We start from the raw sequence: 26,442 nt of genomic DNA, 5'->3' as shown, positions 1-26,442 counted from the left end.
GAAAAGACCCAGATATAGCTCTCTGTTGGGAGACTATGCCGGGGCCTAGCAAACACAGAAGTGGATGCTCACAGTCAGATATTGGATGGATCACAGGGCCCCCAATGGAGGAGCTAGAGAAAGTACCCAAGGAGCTAAAGGGATCTGCAACCCTATAGGTGGAACAACATTATGAACTAACCAGTACCCCAGAGCTCTTGACGCTAGCTGCATATGTATCAAAAGATGGCCTAGTTGGCCATCAATGGAAAGAGAGGCCCATTGGACTTGCAAACTTTATATGCCCCAGTACAGGGGAATGCCAGGGCCAAAAAGTAGGAGTGTTTCGGTAGGGGGGTGGTATGGGGGACTTTTGGGATAGCATTGAAAATGTAAATGAGGAAAATACCTAATAAAAATATTAAAAAAAACATAAACAAAAAAAAGATTCCTAAGTTTTAAAAATGGTACATGATAAAAAAATCAAATATGTTTGGATTTATTCAAAACTATACAGAAATAGGGCAATGGCTGAAAATAACTCTAAAGGAACAAATGGCAAACTCAATTTTGTTAGTAATTGTATAAATTGTGAGTGAATTTAGCCTTCCCATAAACCGTTAAAAGTGGTAGATTGAATTGCTTCAAAAGAAATAATCTACAATAGACATACTGTCATGGACTGGATTCATACCATAAATATAAAGGCTCAGGAAAAGTGTGGGGGATACATAATTGCCACAATAGGAAGACAAGAGACAGTTGACACGGCTGTGTTATTTAAAAAGTAGACTCCAAGGCAGTGAATTGAACGAGAAAAGTAACAGGTCACATATAATAATCTTGGAAGGATTGTAAATATGTGTACACATAATAATGGAACTTCAAAATTCATAAACTAAGAAATAATACCATAATAGACTATTGTGGAATTATACTTGACTATTTTAGTTCCCATATATCAAAATTTGGAATAATATGTAGACATAAAATTGTTAATTGTTTTAGAAGACATGAAATATTCCACTAAGCACATTTATTGGACTCATATTTATAGATTACTATAGTGTTCATCGGAGTAGATAATGTGTTAATTAAACAATTTACTTATTGGAAAAAAGACAAAATTAGTCTTTCTAGAATCTGTGGTATCATGGAGGTCTTTGCCGTTGCAAACCTATAAGAGAAGTAGGTGAAAAGAGCATATGACTTGGAGAGAAAGGAGAAGTACATTTTTCATGAGTCATATTTTTATAGAAAATCTAAGAAATGTGTTGGAAAATCAATATAAATTATTCATATATTCTAATAATGGCATCATACAAATTGCTTGAAATTAGTAATATTTCTGCATATACCTGCTCTTGGCATTTGTAGAAGATTGATTTTGTATGCAATGGCATAATGTTTATGTAAAATCTCTAGATGATCTCTTGTATACTTTAATAACTAGTTAGTTATGATACCTAGTGCAATGTAAATGATAGTTAATAGATGCTAGTAATGTTCTTTAAAAAATAGTTACCAAAAAGGAATTCTGTTTGTGTTTAGGACAAACACATTCTCTCATTAAATATTTTCAATCCAAGACTACTTGAGTATACATTTCCAACTCATGAATATATTGAGCTAATGGCAATGACTATTTTGAATTTTTATGTTTAAAAATATACATCTAAGGACATCAAAATGGAAATAAATTTAATAAAATGTGTGTAAGATTCCAAAATATTTCAAAATGGTTAAATAAAAAATAGTAAACATATGTCTTTGTTCATATTCAGGGATGGAAAGAATAGCTACTATTTTGATGTATACTAATTCCAAACTTTTTTGTGGACTCTATGCACTGAAACAATTCTAATAAAAGTCCTAACATATTTTGTAGGAAATCAAACACTTATTCTAGATGTTATATGACAGAAAAGGAAAAATGAACTAACTAAGTCATTCTATCTCACTTCAATGCCTCTATAAAGCCAATTTAATCAAAGTGGTGCAGATTTGAATAATGATGAATAAACACATCAAAGGGATTGGATACAGAGGACATAAATAGACTTCCAGAGTTACATATCTAGAGTAGTTAACAACTTAAAAACACTAGCACAATCTACTGGAATAAAAAATGCTAGAAAACAAATAGGCAGGCAAGATGATTGAGTATGTAAATGTTTGCTGAATAAATACTGCGACCTAACTTCGGGTTCCTAACACCCATGTTTAAATACTAGCTTCGAAGCATTTGTTTGTAACCCCTGCACTGGAGGTACAAGGAAATCTTAGGGACTCGCTGTCCAGACAGTTTAGCCCAAACAGTGAATTCCAGGTTCAATGAGACCCTACCTGAAAAAACCAAAAAAGTCAGTTGGAAAATAACAGAGAAGGATATCCTCATATCCACCTCTGGCCTCTACATGTGTATGTGAGCATGCCTACATTTACATATGCACACTTACACACACACACACACACACATGCACACACTCACTCCTTTGGATAAATTGTACAGGAACAACTGGATATCTATATTAAAACCCCTAAAATAATAATTCACATTACACATACATCTAGAACTGACTAAAGATCTAATTATAAGGAAATAAACTATAATCTGTAAGAGGAAATCAAAACAAATTCAGAAAATATAAAGACTTTTCAAAAACAGAACATAAGATTCAGTTATTAAAAAATTAGACTTTAATAAAAGTACAGACTTCTCTTGTTCCAAAGATATTAAAAAGTGAAAAAGCAAGAAACAAAACATAATATCACAAGTATATAAAGAATTCTTATAACTCAATAAGAAGATATCTAACTTAAAATTGACAAAAAAAACCTTCAGTAGACATTTCATAAAATAGTCTATAATTGGCCAATAACCGTAAGAAAACTCATCACCATTGTTATGTATCATAGAAAAGAAATCTAAACCAAAATGGGGTCATACTACATACACACATCAATCTTATTGATTAAAGTTTTAAAAGCTGGTAATAACAAATGTTGAACAAATTAAGAAACTGATTCTATCTCAAACTGTTGGTACGAATTCAAATTCAGATTAAGAAAAGTAAAATATGTCTCCAGAGGCATTGCAGGTGTGGCCTCTGTGTCACATGTGCATCCGTAGGTGGCAGAGAGGAGAGAAGCTATGTTCTGACCTATGAACATCTGAAATATTAGTAACCTAACATTTCCTGAAAAAAATCAAGCCTGAGACTACCACCAGCCTGACACTGCACAAGCTCTGATGGGCTCCGAGAATGAGAATAGGGCTAGAGACTACAAGAACCCTGCCTGGGACTGCGGGCCTGGGATAGAATGGATTGGAGAGAAAACCCTTGCAATAAGGCCATGCAGACAGGCCCATAAGAACAAGACTGAGATGACCAACAGGTGGGTGCCACGGGGGCTCTGACAGGGAACTAGCCTGAGGTGACCACCAGACTTGCATTGCACGTGCCTGGGAGTTCAGACCATGCTCAAGATGACCTCAGTCCAGTGCCATAACGTACTCCTGAGACCACTCCTGAGATGATCCCAGACACTCAAAGACCCTGAGCACCACTCAGAGGATCAAGTAAGTGGTGGGAAAGGGGAAGAGAAAGAGAAACAGAAGGATGTGGGCACAATGAATACAGGCAGAACTGAAACTCGAGGGTAGTGAGGAACAGCCTGATGTTAGTAGCCGGTGATGCCACCTGGGACCATGGTGGAGTCCTGGCTTATGCTGCCCTGGAGGACTATGTCTGGGTTTATGGCCCTGAAGCAGCAGTGGGCAGTTACCACCAAAGGCCAGGCAGATGCCCTTGTGTTACTATGGAGACCTGGTGATATCTGAGGGCTGTATAGAACCGGCCCCACCCCTCACCTGGGCATCTTGGGAAAGCTGGCCTGCCTAGCTGCAGTACTCAGAAGAGTGAGAGCGCAGCACACTGTAGGAGTTCCCTAACCGTGAGCTGTCCCAAGGATACAAGCATAAGAGAGGTGGCCCTGCCACTTGTCTGCCATTCAGTGACATAGGAGTGGGAGAGATGTCCCCCAACCCCACTCATGCCTTGCCATCTACAGCAAGAAAGAGAGCTTGCCCATATGTCATCAGCATCAGAGAGCTGGCCCTGCCCCTTACCTGATGCAGAATTCAGGGAGAACAGACCTCACCTAGGTAGCACAGTAGGGCTGTCGTTGGATGTGGGGGTTGTGGGTGAGCTGCCCTGTCTCTTGTCTGCTGTGCTATGGAGAGAGAGAGAGAGAGAGAGAGAGAGAGAGAGAGAGAGAGAGAGAGAGAGAGAGAGAGAGAGAGAGAGAGAGGGAGAGAGAGAGATTCCCCTCCCCAACCTTTGCCCTCACACTGGGGACAGGTGGGAGAAGTGGCCTCATGGAGTCATGAGAACAGGAGAGCAGACCCTGCCCTTCACTTGCTTCAGCACTCAGGAGAGTGGGCCCATCACCACACCTGAGCAGCAGCAGAATTGAACTTGAGTGTGGAGGTGGCACGTGAGGCTCTCTAAGGGCATGAGCTCAGGAGAACTGCCCCACCACTTGTCTGCTGGGCAGTGGCCCAGACAATGGAGAGAAGTCCTCCTCCCTTCTGTCCTCTGTGGCAGGTGGGAGAGTTGGCCCTAGGGTCATGAGAATGAGAGAACGGGCCATGTTTATTTTTTTTTTACTGCAGCACTTGGGAAAGCAGACCCTGTACCTCACTTAGGCGGCAGAGTAGAACTGCCCCTCGTGGCGTTTGCTGGTGAAGCTCACCAAAGGCCTGAGATTAGGAGAGCCAACTGGCTGAGCAGCTCAGATATCTCTCAAGCCCAGACCCAGGGCTTTGAATTGACCCTTCCCAACATCTTTCCCACCGAGAACTGCTGAAATGCAGGGAAGGGTCGGTCTTACGGATTCTACGGGCTCTCCATGACACAGGGCAACAATAGGATATTCAAGAGAAGTCCCAGTGAGATTCTAGAATTAATAGAGTAGCAGAAGCCAGGGGCCTAATACCAGACCAATGAGATATTGCCATGAACACTTGCAAGCAAAGAAGTATGGACAAATGGGTACACTGTGGAACACACTGTGACACACTCTCGCTTCCACAATAAAACTTATTTTCTCTGTTTGGGGTGGGGGTGGGGGTTGCAAGGGTGGAAGATAGGTATGAGGGGAGGTAGATACAGGTGTGAATGGGATTGAGGTGTGTGATGTGAAATTTACAAAGAAACAATAATAAGTTTTTTTAAAGAAATATAAAACATCTTATGCCCTAGTCAAGATGACATCAATTACCCTAGATGAGTACATAGCACTAATATATATAAGTATATACTAGTGCATATACATATAGTATATATAAGTGTATATCTGCTTAATGTCTTGGCTATGCTACCTGAAATAGCATCAAATTTTGAGAAAACAAATATCCACTGACAGGCAGAAGTGAGCAACTTTGAGCAGCTCAGGAAATGCGTTTTACTTAGTCGTTGAGACTTGAAGAACAAGTGGCACACGCAGCAATATGGATGAGCTTCAAGCAGAATGGTTCTGGAAAGGAGAGTTAATACTTCATGAGTATAGCATATGAAAAATTTAACAGATAACACTAATTTATAATAGTAGAAAAAATTGTTTCTTGTTTTTTCAACACCAAGGATGCCTAACAGTAACTTCAAAGGAGTAGGGACTATGTCTTGCTTGAAGTACAGTTTATGAAGTAATACATATTTCCAAACTCAGGAAAATCTGTGCTCAAAATATGTGCAATTGAGAGAAAAAGAGTGTAGTTCAATGTCAGAGAGCTATGCCAGCTTTCACGAGGGGTTGAGTTCCGTCTCCAGCACCCCCATAATGAAGTGCATTGTGTCTCAGTGAAGCACTAGACACAGTGTGGATGATATTCACCAACTAAACTGGAGTGAGCATAGAAAATGCTCCATGATATCTTCACATATTTAAATTTCATATCTATATTATATTCATATATGTTACAAAAATAGTTTTCCTAACACCCTGTTTTCATTTTTCTTCTAAACCAGTGTCAAAATACTTGATTTGAGGGACATTAAATGGGCCATACTTTGCAGTATTTTTCTCCCTCAGGATAACCATTATATTTTCTTCAGTTATATGCCTTCTTTTGAAAGACAGAATGACCAAATAAATCAGTATCAAAAGATATAAAAATATTTTAATCAGGAAGATATGAATCAAATTATGTGTGCTCACCATTGTGTAGGTGAACAATGCCATTCCCGTTCAGATAACGGGCAAACAGATATCAGCAAAACTAATGAGGGGTAGAGATTCCAAACTACTTCTCATGGCTTCCTTGCATATTTTGGAGTATGCATGAGATGCGGTGTATGCATGATAAACAGTCTGAAACCTCAGTTTTCCTAGTGAGGAAAGAATATTCCTTGGTGCCAAAGAAGTCTCTTTTCTTAAGGACTATTTTGACATTAATAACCTTAGTAAAACACTACCTGAATGGTTTCCACTAACTAAACGCCAGCTAACTTGGTTTGAGCATATGAAGTGCTGCACAATATTTACATTAATCATATGTTCTGGTTCATGACTTGGGTTACTACCGTGACTAACCTGGTATTTGTAAGATGAAATAAGGCCTTTTTATCTGAAGTCCTTTCTCTATCCTGTTCTGAGAGTCAGGTTTGTAGATCTAGTTATTCTCAGGAGTTGTAGTCAAATCTACTATATTGATTCAACTTATGTTTTTGGAGAAAACAAATGTTCCTAGAATGGTTTTTACATGGTGTTTAAATTCACTTTCTATCGCTATGATAAATACCTTGACAGAGAGAAACAATGAGAGGAAAGGTTTTATTTCATCTTACAAGTCCCAAGTTATAGCTTGTGACTGAGGGATGTCAGGGTAGGAACTCGGGCAGGAACCTGAAGTCAGAAACTGAAGCAGAGGACAAGGATAAACGCTGCCTACCAGCTTGCTAACCAGTGCTTCCGAAGCTGTCTTTCCACGACAACGCAGGTCCACCTGCCCAGGAGTAGTACTGTACAGAATGAACCAGGCCTTCCCACATCAATCATTAATCGTGAAAATGCCTCCAGAGACATGTCGATAAGCCAAATTGACATTTTCTCTTTCCAGATAGTCCTATTTTGTGTCAATTTGACAAAAAAAAAAAAAAAAAAAAAACAACAACAACAACAACAAAAAAACCAACAACAACAAAACCAACCAGCACCAGCACACGTAGATATCAGGTTATAATAAAAGCAATCACTGAAAGAATCAAAGGACTTTTCAGATCAGTGGACTCCCAGGCATCTCCCTAACCTCCAGTTATCTGCTTAATCATCTGGCATCTGTCCATTATCCTGACAAGATGTTTAATGGATGAGAACAATACAGAAAGTGTTTCAAGGGCATGCCAGAAAATAGACATGAAGCAGTCAGGCGAGAGAGTATGCAAACCATGCATGCAAACCATGATGTATCTTCTTTTTCCAGTGGAGGGGATTTACGCTTGTGTGTGTGTGTGTGTGTGTGTGTGAGTGAGTGAGTGAGTGTGTGTGTGTGTGTGTGTGTGTGTGTGTGTGTGTGTGTGTGACTTGAATGGAACTGTAAATTAGAAATTAATAATATGTTTTTATTTACATTTTTTTGTTTCCAAACACAAGCAATAATCAAAGTCATAGAAGTTTGAGAAATCTTCTTACATTATTCTAGGAAACTTTTGTTTTAATTTTAAGATGCCACAAAGGCAGCAATTTATAGAAGCCCAGGGAACTGACTGTGGGCGAGTACCCACGTCAAATCAGAGCCAAACCAGAGCTCCTGAGCAAAGTGAAAGGAACTCTTAATTTGAAGTCCTTTCTTTATCCTGCTCTGAAAATCATATTCACAGAAGATATAATTATTCTTGGGAGTTGTAGTGAAATCTACTCTATTAATAAAAGTTACATGCTTTAGAGAAAGCAAATGTTCCTAGAAAACAAACAGCATGGTCTCTATATTCCTCCTCCTTCTGGGAACACTCTGTGTTCCCTGCCTGCATGGTCTTTGTTGCATTCCTTTTCAGGGATGGACCTCCCCCCTCCCCACCCACCCCAATGTGTGCAGCAGTAACCCTTGCCAAGAAGTTAGTGCTCACACTATGAACATTCATTTCTCTCAGTCTGGGAGTTTCTAGGCCAGTTCATTTATCTGTTACCTCTATACCCACACCCCAAGAATGGTCCTTCAAATGAAAGCAAGGCTTTTAGGTACATTGATACTACTCAGTTTTAAGAAAGCACATAGCATTGGGGAAGACTGAATACATTTATTGGCAGATTATTATGTATCCATTATTCTGAGGTAAATGTTTAAAAAATATGTATAATTTTCACTTGAGAGATTTACTCAGTCAATTGTTCTCTTTAAAAACTCTTGAGTTGATAATGTTTTCAGACAACAATACAATATGGCGTAGAAAAGGACTCCCAGGGACCCAATAGTAATTTATGTTCCTTACATAAAGGAGGGCAGACTACGTGGACAGAGGGCCTTTTTCTGTTATTAGTAACATCATAGCAGGTAGTTCACGAGTCTCTATGAGTAAATTTGGGACATAGTGGAGCAATGTAACTTCTCTGTATAGATGCAGATCCTATTCTAGGATATAGGTTATTATAAAAGTGACAGAGTCTAGATTGGTGTACAAACAAGCACACAATCAGATGAAAGCAACCATACACAGAGCTACTGGAAGCTGGAGTAGAAAGTGTCTAGACAGTGGTCCAGAACAAACATTTTTGATTTGATGACCACGTATCATATTTCCTGTTGCTTAAGACAGCTCCTTTCTGTTATTTAATACAAGTTGTGTCACACATGAAGATAAGGGGATTCTAATTTTAGCATATATGCTTTCCTCTCTGTAGCAGAAGACTAAGAGTTGTATGTGTTTATTGAACATATGCATGGAAGTCTATATTGGGTTGGCCACCCCTTCAGTCATTCTACTATTATATGACGAGTCTGTTCCTCAAGCATGTTACTAGTGCTGTCTGTGCAAATACAGAGAATACTCACAAGCAGAAACCCATGGCTCCTAATATATTTTTACAATTTATTATATATATATATATATATATATATATATATATATATAATTAGGTATTTTCTTCATTTACATTTCCAATGCTATCCCAAAAGTCCCCCATACCCTCACCCCCCACTACAGTTTATTCTTAATTAACATATCATCAGTGCTAGTGCTAAGTTTGCCATGGGGTTTTTTCATTCTATTATTGGCTGTTTTGTTTTTTTACATTTCAAATGTTATCCCCCTTCACAGTTTCCCCACTACAAGCCCCCTATCTTGTCCTCCCTCCACCCCCCTCGACACTATGAGTGTGCTCCCCTACCCACCTACCCACTCCTGTCTTAGCAGCCTAGCATTCCCCTATCCTGGATCATCAAGCCTCCACAGGACCAAGGAGCTCCCTTCTCCATGATTCCAGATAAGGCAATCCTCTGCTACATATCCAGCTGGAGCCATAGGTACCGTCTGTGTACTTTTTGGTTGGTGATTTAGCCCCTGTGAGATTTGGGGGTGTGGAGGGATCTGGTTGGTTGATATTGTTCTTCCTATGAGATTGCAAACTCCTTCAACTCTTACAGTCCTTGCCCTAACTTCCCCATTGGGGTCCCCACACTCAGTCCAATGTTTGGCTGTGTACATCTGCGTCTGTATTGGTCCAGCTCTGGCAGAGCCTCTCAGGGGACAGCCATACAGGGCTCCTGTCAGCAAGCACTTCTTGGCATCAGCAATAGTGTCTGGGTTTGGTGTCAACAGATAGGATGGATCCCAAGTAAGGTAGTCTCTGGATTTGCCATGGATTTTAGTAACTAGTCTTCTTATGTTAAGCAATACACATTTGAGAAGTTTTAGATTTATTATTTCTGGTTTGAACTTTAAATGGTCTCATTGATATCATTATGATAATTATGTTATTTCCCATTCATTTAATTGTTAAAATGAGGTACTTTTCAAACTGTGAAATGAAAATCAGGAACTGTACTACAAGTTCCCCCTCACTTATGTGGTAACTGGTTGGATAACTTCAGAATAGCTGAAATGTAGATAAATATTCAGCCCATAAACTTATCACACATAGTTCTTAATAATGCAATCCTGGATTATTATATCTACTTCAAGCATAGGCATTGTGTCAACCACCATAGTAGATACTGGCAAGACAGTCTCTTTAGAAGTTCATAGTATGGTAGAGAGCATGAGAACCATGTTACATTCCTGTAGCCATTTGAAAAGTATTATTCTCTTCCTGCTCACTCATCATAAAGTAGAACATTGGCATCAAAAGCATCAAAAGCTAATTTTTCTCTCACAGATGGCCAGCAGTGCCCGCCTTTAATATTCTATTGCATAATATCACCAGTTATAACATAATGATAATTTCTACTTAAGGCTTCTTTTATCATATGTCCAGTACTGCTGTAGATCATTGGCCTTCCTAGCTGTACATAGTAGGATATCTTCTTGTGTGTTTGCTTTGTTGTATTTTGAAATCAGTCATTGGAACAGGGAAAGGAGTATTTGTATGGGAAGAATTCTGCCTTCTAGGTTGAGAGTATGCACATCTAATACCATGAGGCCTTGACTTTATTGTGTACTTCTTTGGAATCAGTAGCAAAGTATTTTATATTCACATCAATACTCCTTATTGGTGAGTAACAATCTCTGTATAGAACCCAATACTACTGAGGTTCTAGTTTCCATTGAGTCTCTCACATGTGGCACCATCTCTTATCCAACAGCACCATGGGCCTAAATATGCAACTCACACCAATATATAAACTCACACAACTACAAAAACCAACACTTCCTCTTGTTACAGGCTCTTGTTCACTGTCTTGTGTTTAATTCTGTGCTCCTTAACCTCGGAAGAATTTTTGTTTGTTTCTTTGCAAGCTTAAGCATACTTTGGCAAAGTTATTTGATTATAATGTAATCTGACATTTTTGAGCAAAAAATGTGAGAATAGTTAGTGTTTTAGCCAGCTCTGTCATGTCAGCAATTCATCATGGTTTATTCTGGTGGGAAATTTCTCTTTCCGTATCTTGGAACGTGAAGTAAAATGGAGTTGATTTCATTTGTGAGGATTTTATCAGTACCTCCTAGGATAGTGACCTATATAAGTAGGTTAATGATCTTCAACAAATGAAAAAATGTACTGATATCCCTCATACATATTCAAGCATATTCTATAATTCATTCTCTAAGGTAAATTTCCATATTATTTATCCTCCTATAGCCTCTTTTATGAGAAATATTGATTTTACAGAGCATATATTTACTCTGGGCCACGATCACTTCCTTTCCTTTTTTTGTCTTTATATACATGTGCAATATAGCTTTATTAGTCTGTCCATATAATCTAAAACACCTTAATGCTTTAAGTGTGAATAATCATTTCAGTATATTTGTAGCTTTGTGCTTGAAATTATATTTTCAAAGCTCAGTTTAAAAGTTTAAGTTTTTTCCCTAAAATATAATGTTCATATTATTATAAAAATTCTGAGCACTGTGATCACTTCTACCTGAGTATTTTAAAGATGTTTTAAAACCTAAGCTCTTCTACCTGAGTATTTTAAAGATGTTTTAAAACCTAAGCTCTATATACTGACATGCATCGTGTTTCTAAAAATGATCTCCAAGTTTGGGTAGTGGATAGAGATTTAGGTCAGTTAATCTAAAAATTTCAAACTGGAACATGCGTAAAAATAAAATTAGAATGTACAAAAGTAAGAAAACATTCTTTATATTCTCACTAGAACTAAAATAAAAATGAATGCTATATAAAGAACAACAACAACAACAACAACAAAAATGTTTGGAATTCGGTCTCTCTTCAACCAGCAGATGTCATGTTTGGATGTCAGAGCTCAAAACTATATTTCCGTCATGACTTCATGTGTCTTATGATTGAGAGAGAACAAATGTAAAGTATCAGAGAAGACATTCCATGTGTGTTTTTAAAATAAGGACTATTTATAACCATGACAGCATCTGTTTTATTACCAATAAATACTATTTATATACCTTGTAAATCTCACCTCATTTTAATTCTTAGTATAATTATTCAATTAAAAGGAAAGCTCTATCAAACATTATTTTGAATCAAAATCATGACCTTATTGTATCTGATTATTTGTCTATATCATTTTCATATGTCATTGATATGTCTGGTCTGGTTCAACGTTCCTTTATCTATAATATGAGCTATTCGGTTAATTCCAAAACTGTGAGCTAATTTTAGTTGATTTGTAGGATAATTTCGATTTTAGTTAGATAGTCACAAGCATCAGCATCAGCATCAGGTTACAGATACCAAAGCAGTTGTCATCATTATAGTAGATTAAAACAATAAATGATTTTTTGTTTTTGTTTTTGTTTTTTTCTCATTGAATTCTCGGATCAGAAGTTCTAAACAAGCCAAAGAGACTAGAGCAGAGGCCAACTCCAGGGCAACAGGGATGCTGGATTTCACTGAACAATTAAACAAAACACTGCACATAATGTTTTTGTTGGGACTTGGGTCCAGGTTACCAGAATTCAGATATTTAATGTGCTTTGTCGCATTTGAGTAGCAAACTGGCAAACATTGCATCCCTCTCTTGTCAGCACTGAGGAAAGTCTTTAGGGTGATGATTATGGTGCTCAATGTTTTCTGTATCATTTATTGGTTGTGGCACTAGAGTTTGGTAAAAGTATGCCTTGTTGGTTCAAAGCTTTAAATCTTACATCACACCTACTGTGATGGGAAGCACAAATATTTGTTCTCTTTGTATCAGGTGTTTTTCAAGGAAGCTGATCTACACTTCTTTGACGATGCTGCTTTTTCCTCTTCTCTTCTTTTCTTTTCTTTTTTCTTTCTCTTTCAATCTTGATAGCCCTTATCTTGTTTTGGGTCGTGGATTGTGTCAGATCTCAGAACTCAATCTTATTTTCTTCCTGTTAGTGATCTTTTCAGTGATGTCCTCAATCTCCGCCCTTTAGTTTCTGTGAGTATGCCTTAAGCTAGCAAGACCATACCTCCAATCCTTAGTGTTCCCTTAGTCTAGAGTAGCTAAATCCTGGATCTATTCAATTTATCCATCAAATTTCTTTAAAAACTTTTTCCCCGGAACTTCTCTCAGGAATTCAATCCCTCAATAGCTCTCTGTTTCACTTGTTTGAAATTCCATTTTTCTGAGCTGCTTAGCCTATGACCCTCGGGGTCATCCCTGATTCTTCTTTTCTCATAACACTAATCAGAGTCTCAAAACTAACCAGTAAACAGATTTAACTTTAATAATATGACTTTACAAGCAGAATAGTTCCTTATGGAAGAAGGAATATAATTTTTTTAAATTTCTTTTAATTGCATATTTTATTTGTTTACATTTCAAATGTTCTTCCCTTTCCTGGTTTCCCCTCTGCAAACCCCCTATCCCATCCCCACTTACCCTGCTTCTGTGAGGGTGCTCCCCCAGCCACCCACCCACTTCTGCCTCACTGCCCTAGCATTCCTCTAAGCTGGGGCATCAAGCCTTCACAGGACCAAGGCCCTCCCCTCCCTTTGATGCCAGATAAGGCCCATTCAGTTCCTCCAGTCCTTCCCCTAACTCCTCCATTGGGGTCCCTGTGCTCAGTCTGATGGTTGGCTACGATCATCTGCATCTGTATCGTTCAGGATCTGGCAGAGCCTCTCAGGAGACTGCTGTATCAGGCTCAACAGTGAGTATGTACAAGGTCCGATATGTCTACAGTCACACTGAGTCACTTTCTGCTTTCAGGAAAGGCCTATGCCCCAGAGTTCTACTATGACACCTACAACCCCGTGTGGCAGAACCGACACCGAGTGTATTCTTACAGTCTACAGTGGACACAAATGAACCCTGATGCAGTTGATCGAATTGTTGCATACCGCTTGGGTATTCGGCAGGTAAGAAATTTTGTGCCTACTTTGTTTTTGTTTTATTGTAGTCCCTTCTTCAGACTTTGTTGCTGTAATTTTTATTAATGTATTAAATGCATTGTAGAATTTATTTTTAATTTTTTAATCTCTAAATTTTATTTTATGACAATATTGCTTTTCAATACTACTCAGAATTATTTACTGATAATTAATCTATTTTATATTACTGGAATAAACTTATTGAAGTTATTTCCTCTCAGCCTTCTGAAGGGCTACATCTTTAGATGTGCTCAAGAGATCATATTGTGCACTGCTGCAAAAGGAATTTAAGATGTTCTTGTGCATACTATTACTTTATGAATCCATTACTCTCTTTATCTAGGAGGCTAGGACCTTACATATTTTTAATGAAGGTTCAAGCTGTATACAGGATGCATTAAAAGTTCATATATCTGATGGATATAAATAATTTAGCAAATTGAAAAGTAATGAACTAACTCATTCTAATTTAGCTGAAGATTATAAATTATGTGAAATGATTTATGTATTCTTTACATGAACCATTGTGAAACTTGATCCTTGTTGATATAAATGACAATTTTAAATTATATATTGCTCTTGAACTTGCTTCTTGTTAGATATATATTTTTAGGATGGATACTTCAATACTGCAAAACATTTTGAAGCAAAACTTAGAATCTCATATAGGTTCTTAGTATGTGTTCCAATTCCTTAAGTAAATCAGAGATTGAAAATCTGAGTTAGGACAATAAAAAAAAAATGCCTGTTTAATCCCTATCCTCCCAGCCCATCCAATGATTCACCACAGAGCTATTCATTGTATTGTGTTCAAATCATTTATACGAAAATATCCAGTAATGCAGAGTTCAAGGTTCAAGGTTCATTATAAGTTAAATCTTTTCATCATTACTGTTTTTAAAATCAGAAAAGTAAAACCATGCTGACACAAGGCATTTGATAGATAAATCATTCTTATGCAGGTACTCAGGGTATAGTGATCAGCTGACCCCAGACCATTCAGAACACTTCTCTTTCAGTGTCATCCCATTTACAGGGGTACAAGGTTAACCCACAGGTCTGTCTCCAAATAATTTGTGCTGCTCCTTCCAATTTCATACGTTTCCTTAACAAGACTGATAAATATCAGAAATTTCAGTTTAGCATATCTTTTTCCCATCAGCTGACAGAGTCATCATTGTAGCCTTGCTTCCTAAAAAAAACTACATTACTGTACTTGCTATGTATAAGCAGAAATGCACACACGTGAGACCTTATACAAAGGTCAGAGAACAGTTTGCAGAAGCCAGTCCCTCCATTCTGCACGTGGGTCCAGGAGATGTAACTCAAGGTGTCAGACTTATGGTCAAGCACCTTTACCCAGTAAACTATTCCTCTGGCTCCTTCTGTGTTCTTAATAAAATTCATATTTTAAATTATTTTCTATTTGGGGAATCTTAGAGCATTCTTATTTTTCATATGTCATTCTCTTTTTATTTCAAGTCCTTACACATTGTTTAATCATTACTGTTAATGTCCTGTTATATACACATGTGTACATGCATGTGTGCATTTAAACATCCAGACCTAAAGACAAATAGTTATTTGCAAGGAAAAGTTATACTTGGTGTTCTTCACTGCCTTGTTTTACAGATCTCTTGTTCTGTTGTTGTTGTTGTTGTTGTTTTAATGTGTGTGGGTGTTTTATCTGTGTGTGTCTGGGTACCACTCCTGTGCCTGATGTCCAAAGAAGCCAAAAGAGAGTGTCAGATCCTCTGTGACTGGCATTATAGCAGGTGATGAGCTAATTTGTGGATACTGAGAATCTAACCCTGATCATCTGGAAAGTCCCCAGTGCTCTTTGTCAGCGAGGCATCTCTCCAGCTCACAGCTCTATTTCCAATGTTAAAGTCAGAAGTTTGTCTTTAGTTTCTGACCTCATTTATATTTATTTACTTCGAGTAAATTCCCATTACAATTCGGAGGCTACCTTCTTAAATCAGTGGGATTTGCAGTTCCCCTTATCCTTTTATCTCAAAACTCATATTCAGACCCAATGTTTCTATTATGCATAGAAGCCAGAATCCCTTCTTATAAATATATAAATGAATGAATAAATAAATCAAGACATCCTTCCCTCACTCTTCTTGTCTCAGCCTGTCCTGCAGTAGTTTTTGCTGGCATCGCCATGTGATTTTTTTTCCCAGTGACACCATCTCCCTTAAAATTTGCTTTTCTGAAATGAATGTCTCCACAGCATCCATGCTGATATATTTCTTAATCCCAGCTCTGTTTTATAACCACCCAACATGCAGGGACACACATAACCTCATCACTTCCCCGCTCCTGTTCAACAGGTTCATTAAACAGAACAGTTCTCTTCTGCTTCCTTCCAAGATCATTCATATGTGACATGTGTACACAAACTTCCTTTTAGTCTTCCTTTGAAAATAATGAATTCTAGACACCTCGAGCTTCCAAGTCTAGACAGCCTAGCCTCATCATTTTTAGCTACATAACCCTGAGCATGTTTCTGACTTATTCCAGTCTGAGTTCCTGTTCAGCAAATTGAATATAACAATATCTACCTGATGGACCATGTCTTCACTTACCTACTTTAAGTGCTTTTGCACAAAACACTCCTGCAAAGTCTTTGTGAGAGTTCTTGTACTAATTGGCAAGACAGAGTAATGTTTTTATTTTTATTTTTCCAGAACATACTGTAGCTCATAGTTTTGTGTTGTATTTTACTAGCCATGCCGGATAGCCCAGGTCTTGGTGAGATTCCTTGCCCTGATTTTGAAATAAACTACTATGTAGTCATGTTAGAACTTAGATTTCCTATTTTAATTTCAACCCTATTATTCCCGCATGAGATCCATTTTGCTAGTTCAGATTTTTCTCATCCACTGTTACTCCTGTTAAAGCAGCTTTTCTTCACGTAGTCTGTGCTGCTAATGCACAGCATAGCCCTGCTGCGGCAAATCACTTTCTCTCAAGCATCATCCATGCAAGCATTTTCTCTACACCGCTTGGAATCTGTTCCCTTGCCACACCATTGTTTTGTTCCCGATTTATTACTAGGGTTTTCTTTACAAGTAAACATTCTTTTTTTTTTTCTGGTGTGATTACTATGATACTCCGTCTTAACTGATAATTTTGCCATGGAAGAGACACAATGGTTCTTTTGCGGTTGTCTCAGTACAGGATCAAGTTCTTGTGTTATCAGCCAGTGTGAACAGGCAAGTGACATATGTTGGAATGGGAACATGGACATATGCTTCTCTTCTCCTTGCACTGGTCATTGCTCCCGTGCTCATGTGATGGACAGAACTCTAATACAGTCATGAAGCATTTCATATTAATAAAATCCATGCAGTGCTTTTCTTGAAAACTTTTCTGTTCAATTATAGAGAAAAAAATGTTTTGCTTAAAATAAGCTGTTACCCCCACTCATCTCAGAAATGTATGTTTATTTCCGGGCTCATGTGAAATAGCACACTGACATTTTATTAGGGCACAACTCCACATTTTGAAAAATTCAGACTTGACATATAAACAGATTACTATTTTCATGAAGAATTTGTATCACATGTTTATGACACCAGTGAGCTCACTTGCTGCCCAGACTGGCCTTGAACTTAGAGCAATACTATTGACACATCTTCTCAAATTATGCAATTATATGAGTGAATTTGCATGTCTACACGTAGTAAATGTAGCATGAATAATTTTTAAATGAACATATTAGAAGTGTGGCTTAATCAATTTCACACACACACACACACACACACACACACACACACACACACACACACATATATACATGTATACATCTAGGACTGGAGTAATGGCTCAGAAGTTAGGAGCACTGACTGCTCTTCCAGAGGGCCAGAACTCACATGGCTATTCACAACTTTACTCTGGAAAGTTATAAAGTTACTCTGTAAATTTATTTCCAAGGGATTTGACACCCTCTTCTGGCTTCTGAGAGCACCAGTTTTACATGTGTACAAATATACATACAGGCAAAACATACACATAGAAAAACTAAAACAAAAGAAAACTATATTAAAACTTTTTAAAAATCATAATGTATTTGAATAAAATATAATTACTAGTAATTACAATTAATGTATCCCAATAAGAATTTAAATTAAAAAAAAAAACAAAGTAAAATATAGATTTCCCTTTGGAATCAGTGTTCATGTATTCTTAGTGAGATCACCTCTCCATAAAGTGTCATTAATTTATGTTAAGCAATGAATTTTTTTTTTCATTCTTTATTAGTTACATGGCTTCCTATCAAATTCAGGGTCTCATTTATGTTATTTAGTGATCTATGACTAAGCTAGACCTTAAGCCTTGTTTCATGATTATAAAGTCATATTATCTTAGGCCACATACAGATTTGACCTGCGAATCTGAATCCTACCCATAAATATACACCCTATAAAATATTTCCCTGTTGTTGCCCAATACAGGCTAAATAATATGATAATTTCTGCATTTGTTGGAGGCTGAAGGAGTCCATTCCTTGAGTATCAGATGCAGTTATAAAGATCCTACTTTGTTTTCAATTCAGAAAACTTTAGAAATAATGTTCACTCTTCCATTAACTATAATCATAGAATCAAAGCTGTGTTGTTAGTTAGCAAGCCACTGGATATCATTGCTAATCTGATCCAAGAATTCCTTTCAGCTCTTAACTGAAATTTTATCTGCATCATTTGAAATCTTAGCTCAGTCTTTTGGTTAAAGTATGTGGTCCATTACTAAATATGATTTAAACAAAAAACAAAAAAACAAAAACAAAAAGCAAAGTCTGGAGCCTTGAGAGTCATTTAATCACTGACTTTGTTACAGAAACATCCCAGTGTATCTGGGAACGACACCCAAATTGGGAACTACTGTTTTAGGAACTTTCACAAGAAGGAATATGAGCAGCCAACAAACTAACTTGTGAGACAAAGGTTTCTCCAGAATTTCATGTCTTTAAGTTATAGTTTTGGGGCTCAGCTAAATAATTGTTTAATCTCCTCAGACAGCTACTAGACTCCAATTATTTGCTTCATTTGTTGCTCAGGAAGAAAGAGAAAAGGTTATTTGAACATCTGCTTTCTTTGGTATCAAAGAATTAAGAATGAAGGAGAGTTCACGCCAAAGCATCTCAATATAGCAGCAACATAAGTATCACTGGAGTCCATTAGAAACCTTAGCAATTGTTTCTACCCCTAAAGAAATTACACATTTTGTACAGTTTCTTTTAAATTCTCATAGAGTGCGAATTTTGACTGACATCTTTAGAAAGCAGGTCATTTTTTTTCAGACAAAATACCTTAATTGAGTCTGTTCTTGTCTTATTAAGTCATGACATTAAAATTGCTGAAATTTTCATATTCATTTGCTCATTTATTCAGTCAACGGTTACTTTGAGTAAATTAATCATACAATACTTTCCAGGAATTAAAAAAATGAGATATTATCTTAACACATTGCTAAAAATATGGGCTATAGTAGGAATATATGAATATATAGTTTCCTGGTTAGAGTTTTGTTGTTGTTGTTGTTGTTATTTTGACACAACCTAGAGAACATGCATCCATCAGATTGGGTTAGGGTAATGAGGCATTTTCTTGATTAATGACTGATGTATGGGAACCTTGCCCACTCTGGGTAGTGCATTCCTGGGGAATCCTAGATTGTTCTGGAGTATATAAGAAAACAACCTGAACAAGCAGGGTGCAAGTCAGTAATCAGTATTTTTCCATGGTTCTGCTTCTATCTGGCCTTCAGGTTCCTGTTGTGACTTCTGTTCTTGATGGATTGTAAGTTATAAGATGAAATAAACCCTTTGTTTCCCAAGTTGCTTTGTAAGACTCTGGTGAGCCTTCACTTACCAGGAACACCCGCCCCTGCCCCCCTATCCCCCCACCCCCTACCCCCTGAGGCCCAAGTAAACAAAGCAGAGCCAGGGACCAATGTAAAAGCAAGAGGGATTTTATTGTTCCAGCATGCTGGGGTTGTCGCCCTGCACATGAAGAAGAGAGAACAACACAGTACAGCCCATTAGGCGAGTTTTTATAGTTTTCAGCGCACCAGCCATTAGGCACAATGTTATTGGCCAAACAGTGCGACTTTTAAACTGATTGGTCTTTAGGGAATGAGGTGTTTAAGCTGATTGGTGTTTAGGGAATGAGGTGGCAAGAACTTCCCTTGTCTGTAAGTGACCAATAAGGAATGTGTCTTCCTGGTCTGGGCCTCCTGCACCCGCAGGTGGCAAATGGTTGGTTCCCCCCCCAAAACCCCCATCCCCCCAGCCATTTGGTCTAAGGAATGTAATTAGCCTCTCCATTCTGGAGGGGCAGGGTGCCTATGTGCTCTAGGAACTTACTCTTCCAGGTGGGGAGGAGTCTGGTGGAATTTTCCAATAACTGACCTCTTCAGCTTTTGGCAGTGTTACATCACAGCAGAAGAAAGTAAACTACAACATACAGATTTGAGGCATTGGGAATAATCAACTTGTGGGCTAAAACGTGATTTCCAAGATAGAACCTTTATTAGTTTGATAGTTTTATTTCTGTCTTTTCTGTTTTTTAAAAGAATTTTGTTATTACATGCATTTGCCTATCTTTATATAGGAATGTCTAATATTTGACCTTTTAAATTTAACTAATACCTATACCCATAAAAATCTTAACTACATACAAAATATCTATTTACAAGCCCGATTCTACAACTAAACTGCTAGTTCTTTAGAAATCTCTTCCTATCTGTGGTCTACCTTTCTCTTGAGCTCTTTCAAACCCATGAGTGTTCCTTAGTTCTCTTTCCTAGAATCCTGTTTAACTTAACCAAGTCCTGCCAGCTGCTTCTCTGTGATTCCCACAGCTGAAAGAGAAAATCCCTCTTACCAGGAGCTCCTTACATAAGACTCTTTCAAACTAAAAGAGAGCCAAGAAGGACAGCTCTCAAAGGTCCAGTTGCTATATAAAGTCTCTACCTCCTACCCTATATCCTTGCCTGGCTGAACCATGTAACCGTCTTGGTGGCAGACTCCAAACCAACTTAGAGCTGAACCATTTCACCTTTATGGTGGAGCAGCTCAAGGCCCCCATAAAGGGTGGCCTAGAGTCTTTGCCTAAGGTCATAGAAAAAGACCACAAGACCTCTAGGAAACAACTTGCCTTAAAATAGGCAGGAACTCCCCATTCTTTAGGGTTCTTATCTATCAAAACTTTTAGAGGCAGAGTCAAATCGCATCTCTACTGGACACACCTAACTTCATCCAACAAACATGATATCTAAATCTGTATATTATGCTAACAATTGTTTTTTTTATGTATAATTGTAAGGGTTCATGATTCGCCAAAGAGTGATACCCTGAACTCACATAGTATGTAAAAGCAAAGAGTGTTTTATTCTGCAGAAGTCCAGCATGCTAGGGTCTCCCATTACCAAGACAGAGAGATCCTTGAGTGAGCTCACAGGCCTCCTTTAAAGCACATTAGGGGAATTTCCTGGAGGCAATTCTATCTTAATCTTGGCTCCATCTCTAGGGACACTCCAGAATCATTGCTGGAGCCTGGGGAGGTGGGGATGGGGGCGGGGCTAGAAACTGTTCCTGGGGAAGACTAGAAACTGCTGCTGACCCATTGTTCTTGCCTGGCAGCTTCTAATGGCAGAGCAGTTTCTGACTAGCTGCCTGAAGCCTGGTTTTTGTTTTTGTTTTTGTTTTTGTTTTTTCTAGTAACTGACACACACAGCATTAACTATATTTGTCAAAGACCTTTTGTGGAATTGACTGTTATTTTAATGGCTTTTATTCTTTTTTTTCTTTCCTTTTCTTCTCTCTGTGGTGTAGGAGTTGGGGTGATGGGCCACATGCATGTTTAGCAAGTTCTATACAACAGAGATGTACCCCAGTCTATGACTTCTAATTAATTACCAAATAGATAAATTTGCTTAATACAATTGGGATTATATTTATGAGATCATTCTATCATCAGATACTTATTTCCAAAGTAACTGATTAAATTATCATGTTTTATGATTTATCATATAGTCTGAGAACTAATCCTAATCAGAAACATTCTTTAAGTAAAACCAAGGTATACAGTTTCTTGGGATGATATTTGTAAGAACAACTTATTTACTTATTAATGTATTCATTTGAATGCATTTATCAGATATATGCATACATAAGGACTACTAGAGTTCAACTTAAGTGTATTTCTCAATTGCCCTTCATCTTGATCTTTTGGAGATCACATCTTTCCTGACCCTGGAGTTCACCAATTTGCTCTTCTGGCTTGCTATTCGGCTCCAGACACCTGCCTGTGTGTCTCCATCTTCTCAGCACTGGGATTCCAGATGTGCAGATGGTCCTGAATTTGTGTGGGTGCTGGGGATTCAAATCAACTCATCATTCTTGATTATCAAACACTCTACTGGTAACTGTCTTCCTAGCTTGGTTGGCATCTATCTACCAAGCCTGTTCTTTATGAGAAATCTATTAATTACCAGAAGTTATTTAATTGTATCTATGCTAACTAAGATTTGTATTTGGTAGAAGCTTGATAACTGGCCATTGCTTCCCTTAGTTGATGTGTGGTCACTTGGAACTGCAAGGGATAGAAATGCTTGCAAACTCTTAAGTTGGGACTTTCTTATATTTCAAGAAGAGTAAGCATTGTTAAAGCTGTTTCAATTGGTCATCGCTCTCATAACCTTTTAAGGTTTTAATTCTAGATTATAATTAACTTAGCTTTATGATTTTCAGTTTTATTTCTTGATTAATAATCTAATCTAAATTATGAAGTCAATAATTTATCCTATTTTATGCAAGTCATATGAATAACTTTTAGTATCTAAAATGTTTTTCAAAGATGGTCAGTGTAACACAGCTTTTAAATAAGAATTGTTGACTATGGTGCCTTAAAAATCAATTTCAGAATGATAAGTGCTGCACAATTACTCTACAATGGATTGCTGTTTTCATACTTCTCTTTTTTGATTGTAGAACTTCAAACAATAAGCTCAAAGGAATCATAAAGCAGAATGAATATACTTTAGTGTATAGTTTGTAATATACCTTAGAAACCATTTTAGAACAGATCATGGAGCTGGTTAGAAATTTGAGGGTAGCATTGATTATCATATATAACACCTGTTAATAACTAGGCTAAACACATTTATATCATATAGTCTGACACTAATCCAAATAATTTACATACACTACATGCTTCAGCCTTTGACTCAGTAAGGTGGATGCAGCTGTTAGTTCTACTTCATATGTGAAGAATCCAAGGCATAAATAACTCACCCAAGATCACTCACCCCCTCCCTGCCCCTCCCCCCACCGCCCCCCACCCCCCGCAAAATGCAACTGGGATTGGAATCCAAGCCATCTTAGTGTAGAGCCTGACAAACATGGATTTTGTGAGTAGTCTCAACTCAGGCACTTTATTTTATTCTGTTTGTTCTTACAATTTTGTTTTATTTAAATTTTTGAGAATTTCATTCATTAGCAGAATGCATTTTTATCCTTCCTCCTGCATCTACTTTTATTCCCCCAGCATACCTTTCTTAAATCCAAATAATTGTATATGTATATCTATCTATCTATCTATCTATCTATCTATCTATCTATCTATCTATCTACATGCTTAAAATGTATTATATTTTTGAATATATTAAGTAATATAAATTACAATTTCATTCTTTTAATTTCTGATCCATGTATGTGTCTGCATGTGCTTTTTCACTCAACATGTGATACTTTGTCTAACATTCTAATGCTTCTGGTTAAATCTTCTTCAGTTTGATATTTTATAAATCATTCAGTTATGGCACTCATTGGCATAGCAGGCTTTGCTTTTTGCAAATCTTGAAAATGGTTTTAACCAATAGTTCAGTTGTAAGAAAGTTTATACCATGGAGATACAGATTAGCAAACAGACAATAGTAAACTGTATAGCAGGTGCTGTAATCAGTTCCATGATAAGGTTGCATAGAGGACACTGGAGGATGCTACCAGAGAGTCTAGCAGTCTGGAGATGGATCAGGTCCACCTGCTGTACTAACCATCATCACATCACTTTGAAAAGCTGAGTTTAGTGAAAGATATACAGGAGAGAAGGGAAAGGAGGAGGTTGACACACAGGGACAAACATCATGAGGGCAATTGAACTGTAAAAAGAAAAGTCACTTTGACCTTGGGAAATGGAAGGCAAAGGATAGGCAAGCTGAGTGTTTGCTGTTATAAAATTAGATTCATGCGAGAGAAGCAACAAGGGAAAGCAGTTGTTTTCCCTCGAGACGAAATATAACCATCTATGCAAGGGAGGCTGCACTGAACGTTGGGGAGAAATACATAGAGCAAAGTCTGTAAGACCTGGTCATTGGATGAAGCTTGAGGGAAAGAAGGAGTGAAACTGAGCCACAATGAAGTCTATGTTCACCTGTGTGCTTGAAATTTCAACATGATCTGTGTTGATGCCTTTTACCATCTTTGTTTTACATATTAAAATGTATGCTTTAATGTGGTTGTTTGAAGAAGAAAATTAAGCATTTTGGAATTGAGTATTAGGCATGTACTTAATGGAATGTTTTCACGGATATAGGAGATGATAAAATTTCAGAACAAAATCTAGAGGAGGTTCTATGTCTTCATATAAAGTAAATGAAATGTACACATATATCTATGAAATTCTTTTCTTTACATCTTAATATTCATAGACCAAATATCTCTTTTAGAAATCCATGTTTTTAGAAATGACGCAGTAAAAAAATTCATGGGTAACTTCCTTAGATTTAATAAGCAGCTTATGTGCCTAGAGGAGCGATTTAGAATATAAACAGATTTCCACTAAAACATACTGCAATGATAGCTGTAAAAAATATTTTTAATCAAACCATGAAAGCATTTTTAAAAGAATAATTCTACCTTCAAAGTAATTTTAATTTTCTCCCTAAATTATCTCCTCTGTAATTTTTGTATGATCTTGTTTTCAAATTACAAGTCATCTTGAGCCAACTGCTTTTTTTCCATATTAAACAAAATGTCCTGAACAATAACAGTTAGGATTGGTGGGAGCTTGTAGGAACACACCAGTCTGTAAGTCCTCCATTTTGAAGGATCATGTGACACTGCTGTTCATCATTTGATGAACAGGTCAGGGTCCATGGTGTTACAGTCAAAAGGGCAGAGAAGCTCCAGTCAATTCTAAGCTCTGTCTTCTGGCTAGCATTATTTGCTCAATTATAGTAATAGCATCTCATTTTCTGCTGCAAATATAGTCTCAGTAAGGTCCAAATTTTACTCAACTTCTAAAGTTATTCAAAAGAACGAAAACAAATATTTAATTATGTAGCTGACTGTATATTTCAAATAATGCAGGTATATATAAAGAGTTCAAAGAATATCAATACATCTTATGAGTTACTAAGCTAATAAATAAATCATTAGATAAGTGTCTTGGTCTACATATGATCCATGCAATTCAGTAATGAAGCATGACATGCTCCTGTTAACAATTTAATAGCCTTAGTGTTCTTTGATTGATGTGTAGGTAGACATTATATACCATCTGTGAAATGTAGGGAAGAGCTGAACCAGTGAAAAGCACATTCTTGATTTCATGAGTCCTACAGTTTGGAATAGAGCAAAATAAAATATGTAAAAGATATAATTAAGCTCCCAACACATTATCCTAGATCTAGAATGGACATCTGAGCAGGCAGCAAAGACTGGGCTTTGTGTCTCCTACATGTCCATTGTTTTTTTTTTTTAATAAACTGTTTTTTCATACTGTTATTTTAATTATAGTGTGAGTGTATGTTTGTGTCTGAGTAGTTTCAAATCACTAACTACAGGATCCAAGTTACAGGCAAGTGTGAGCAACCCAACCAAGAGAATTCAGGTCCTCTGCAAGAGCAGTATGCACTCTTAATTGATGAGCCATTTCTCCAGTGCCCTATTTGCTCATAGCTTTATGATAGTTGTTAAATAATATTGAATAGAAAAGATCATTGTTTGCACTCATGAGTTATGGATTAAAAATAATCAGCCCTTTCTTTGTTTCTTCGATATTTTAATTAACCCAAGATAAACTAAAGAACCCAAATTCAGTGGTTGCACACATAATTCCAAATTCAGCCTAAGTATAAGGGGAAAAAAATCCCAAAAATGAAAAAAAAGATTAAGTTATCATGTTATCTATATTATTTGGTATTCTGTCAAAACCTATTAGTAATTTACAGATAACTTTCATAGGAGAAATAGTCAACTAATAAGAATTTGTGAGGTTTTAAGTAGAATTCCTTTGAAGGCACAACCCTGCTGTTAGAGCGATGACTCTCAAATGCTTCAGCCACAACTTTAGAATAGGATAGTCAGCGATGCCAGAAACTTCCAAAATAGGTTCAGAGATAGGTGAAACCATCACAATATTCATCAGCAGAAGTTTACTCTGTTACAAGTGCAAGCAAGAAACCCCA

At 37.2% G+C, this 26,442-nt stretch overlaps 1 protein-coding gene and 1 pseudogene across 4 annotated transcripts in view; both read left to right on the top strand.

Annotated features, from left to right (window-relative positions):
* Mdga2 (MAM domain containing glycosylphosphatidylinositol anchor 2) overlaps positions 1-26,442 on the top strand; it is a 763,131-nt gene that overhangs the window by 658,119 nt on the left and 78,570 nt on the right. For all 4 annotated transcript variants that reach the window (XR_872713.2, XM_006516013.3, NM_207010.2 and 1 more), the window contains exon 10: positions 13,802-13,950. Coding sequence is in view for 3 of the 4 variants with exons in the window: in XM_006516013.3 (XP_006516076.1) it covers positions 13,802-13,950 (149 nt within the window). In the remaining variant the exon portion in view is untranslated. The remainder of the gene's footprint in view (positions 1-13,801; positions 13,951-26,442) is intronic.
* Gm23826 lies at positions 3,059-3,177 on the top strand (annotated as a pseudogene).

This window comes from Mus musculus, chromosome 12, assembly GCF_000001635.26.
Source record: "Mus musculus strain C57BL/6J chromosome 12, GRCm38.p6 C57BL/6J".
NCBI classification, from domain to species: domain Eukaryota; kingdom Metazoa; phylum Chordata; class Mammalia; order Rodentia; family Muridae; genus Mus; species Mus musculus.
Note: the sequence above shows the minus strand (reverse complement) of the source record. Positions and strands in the feature narration are given on the sequence as shown.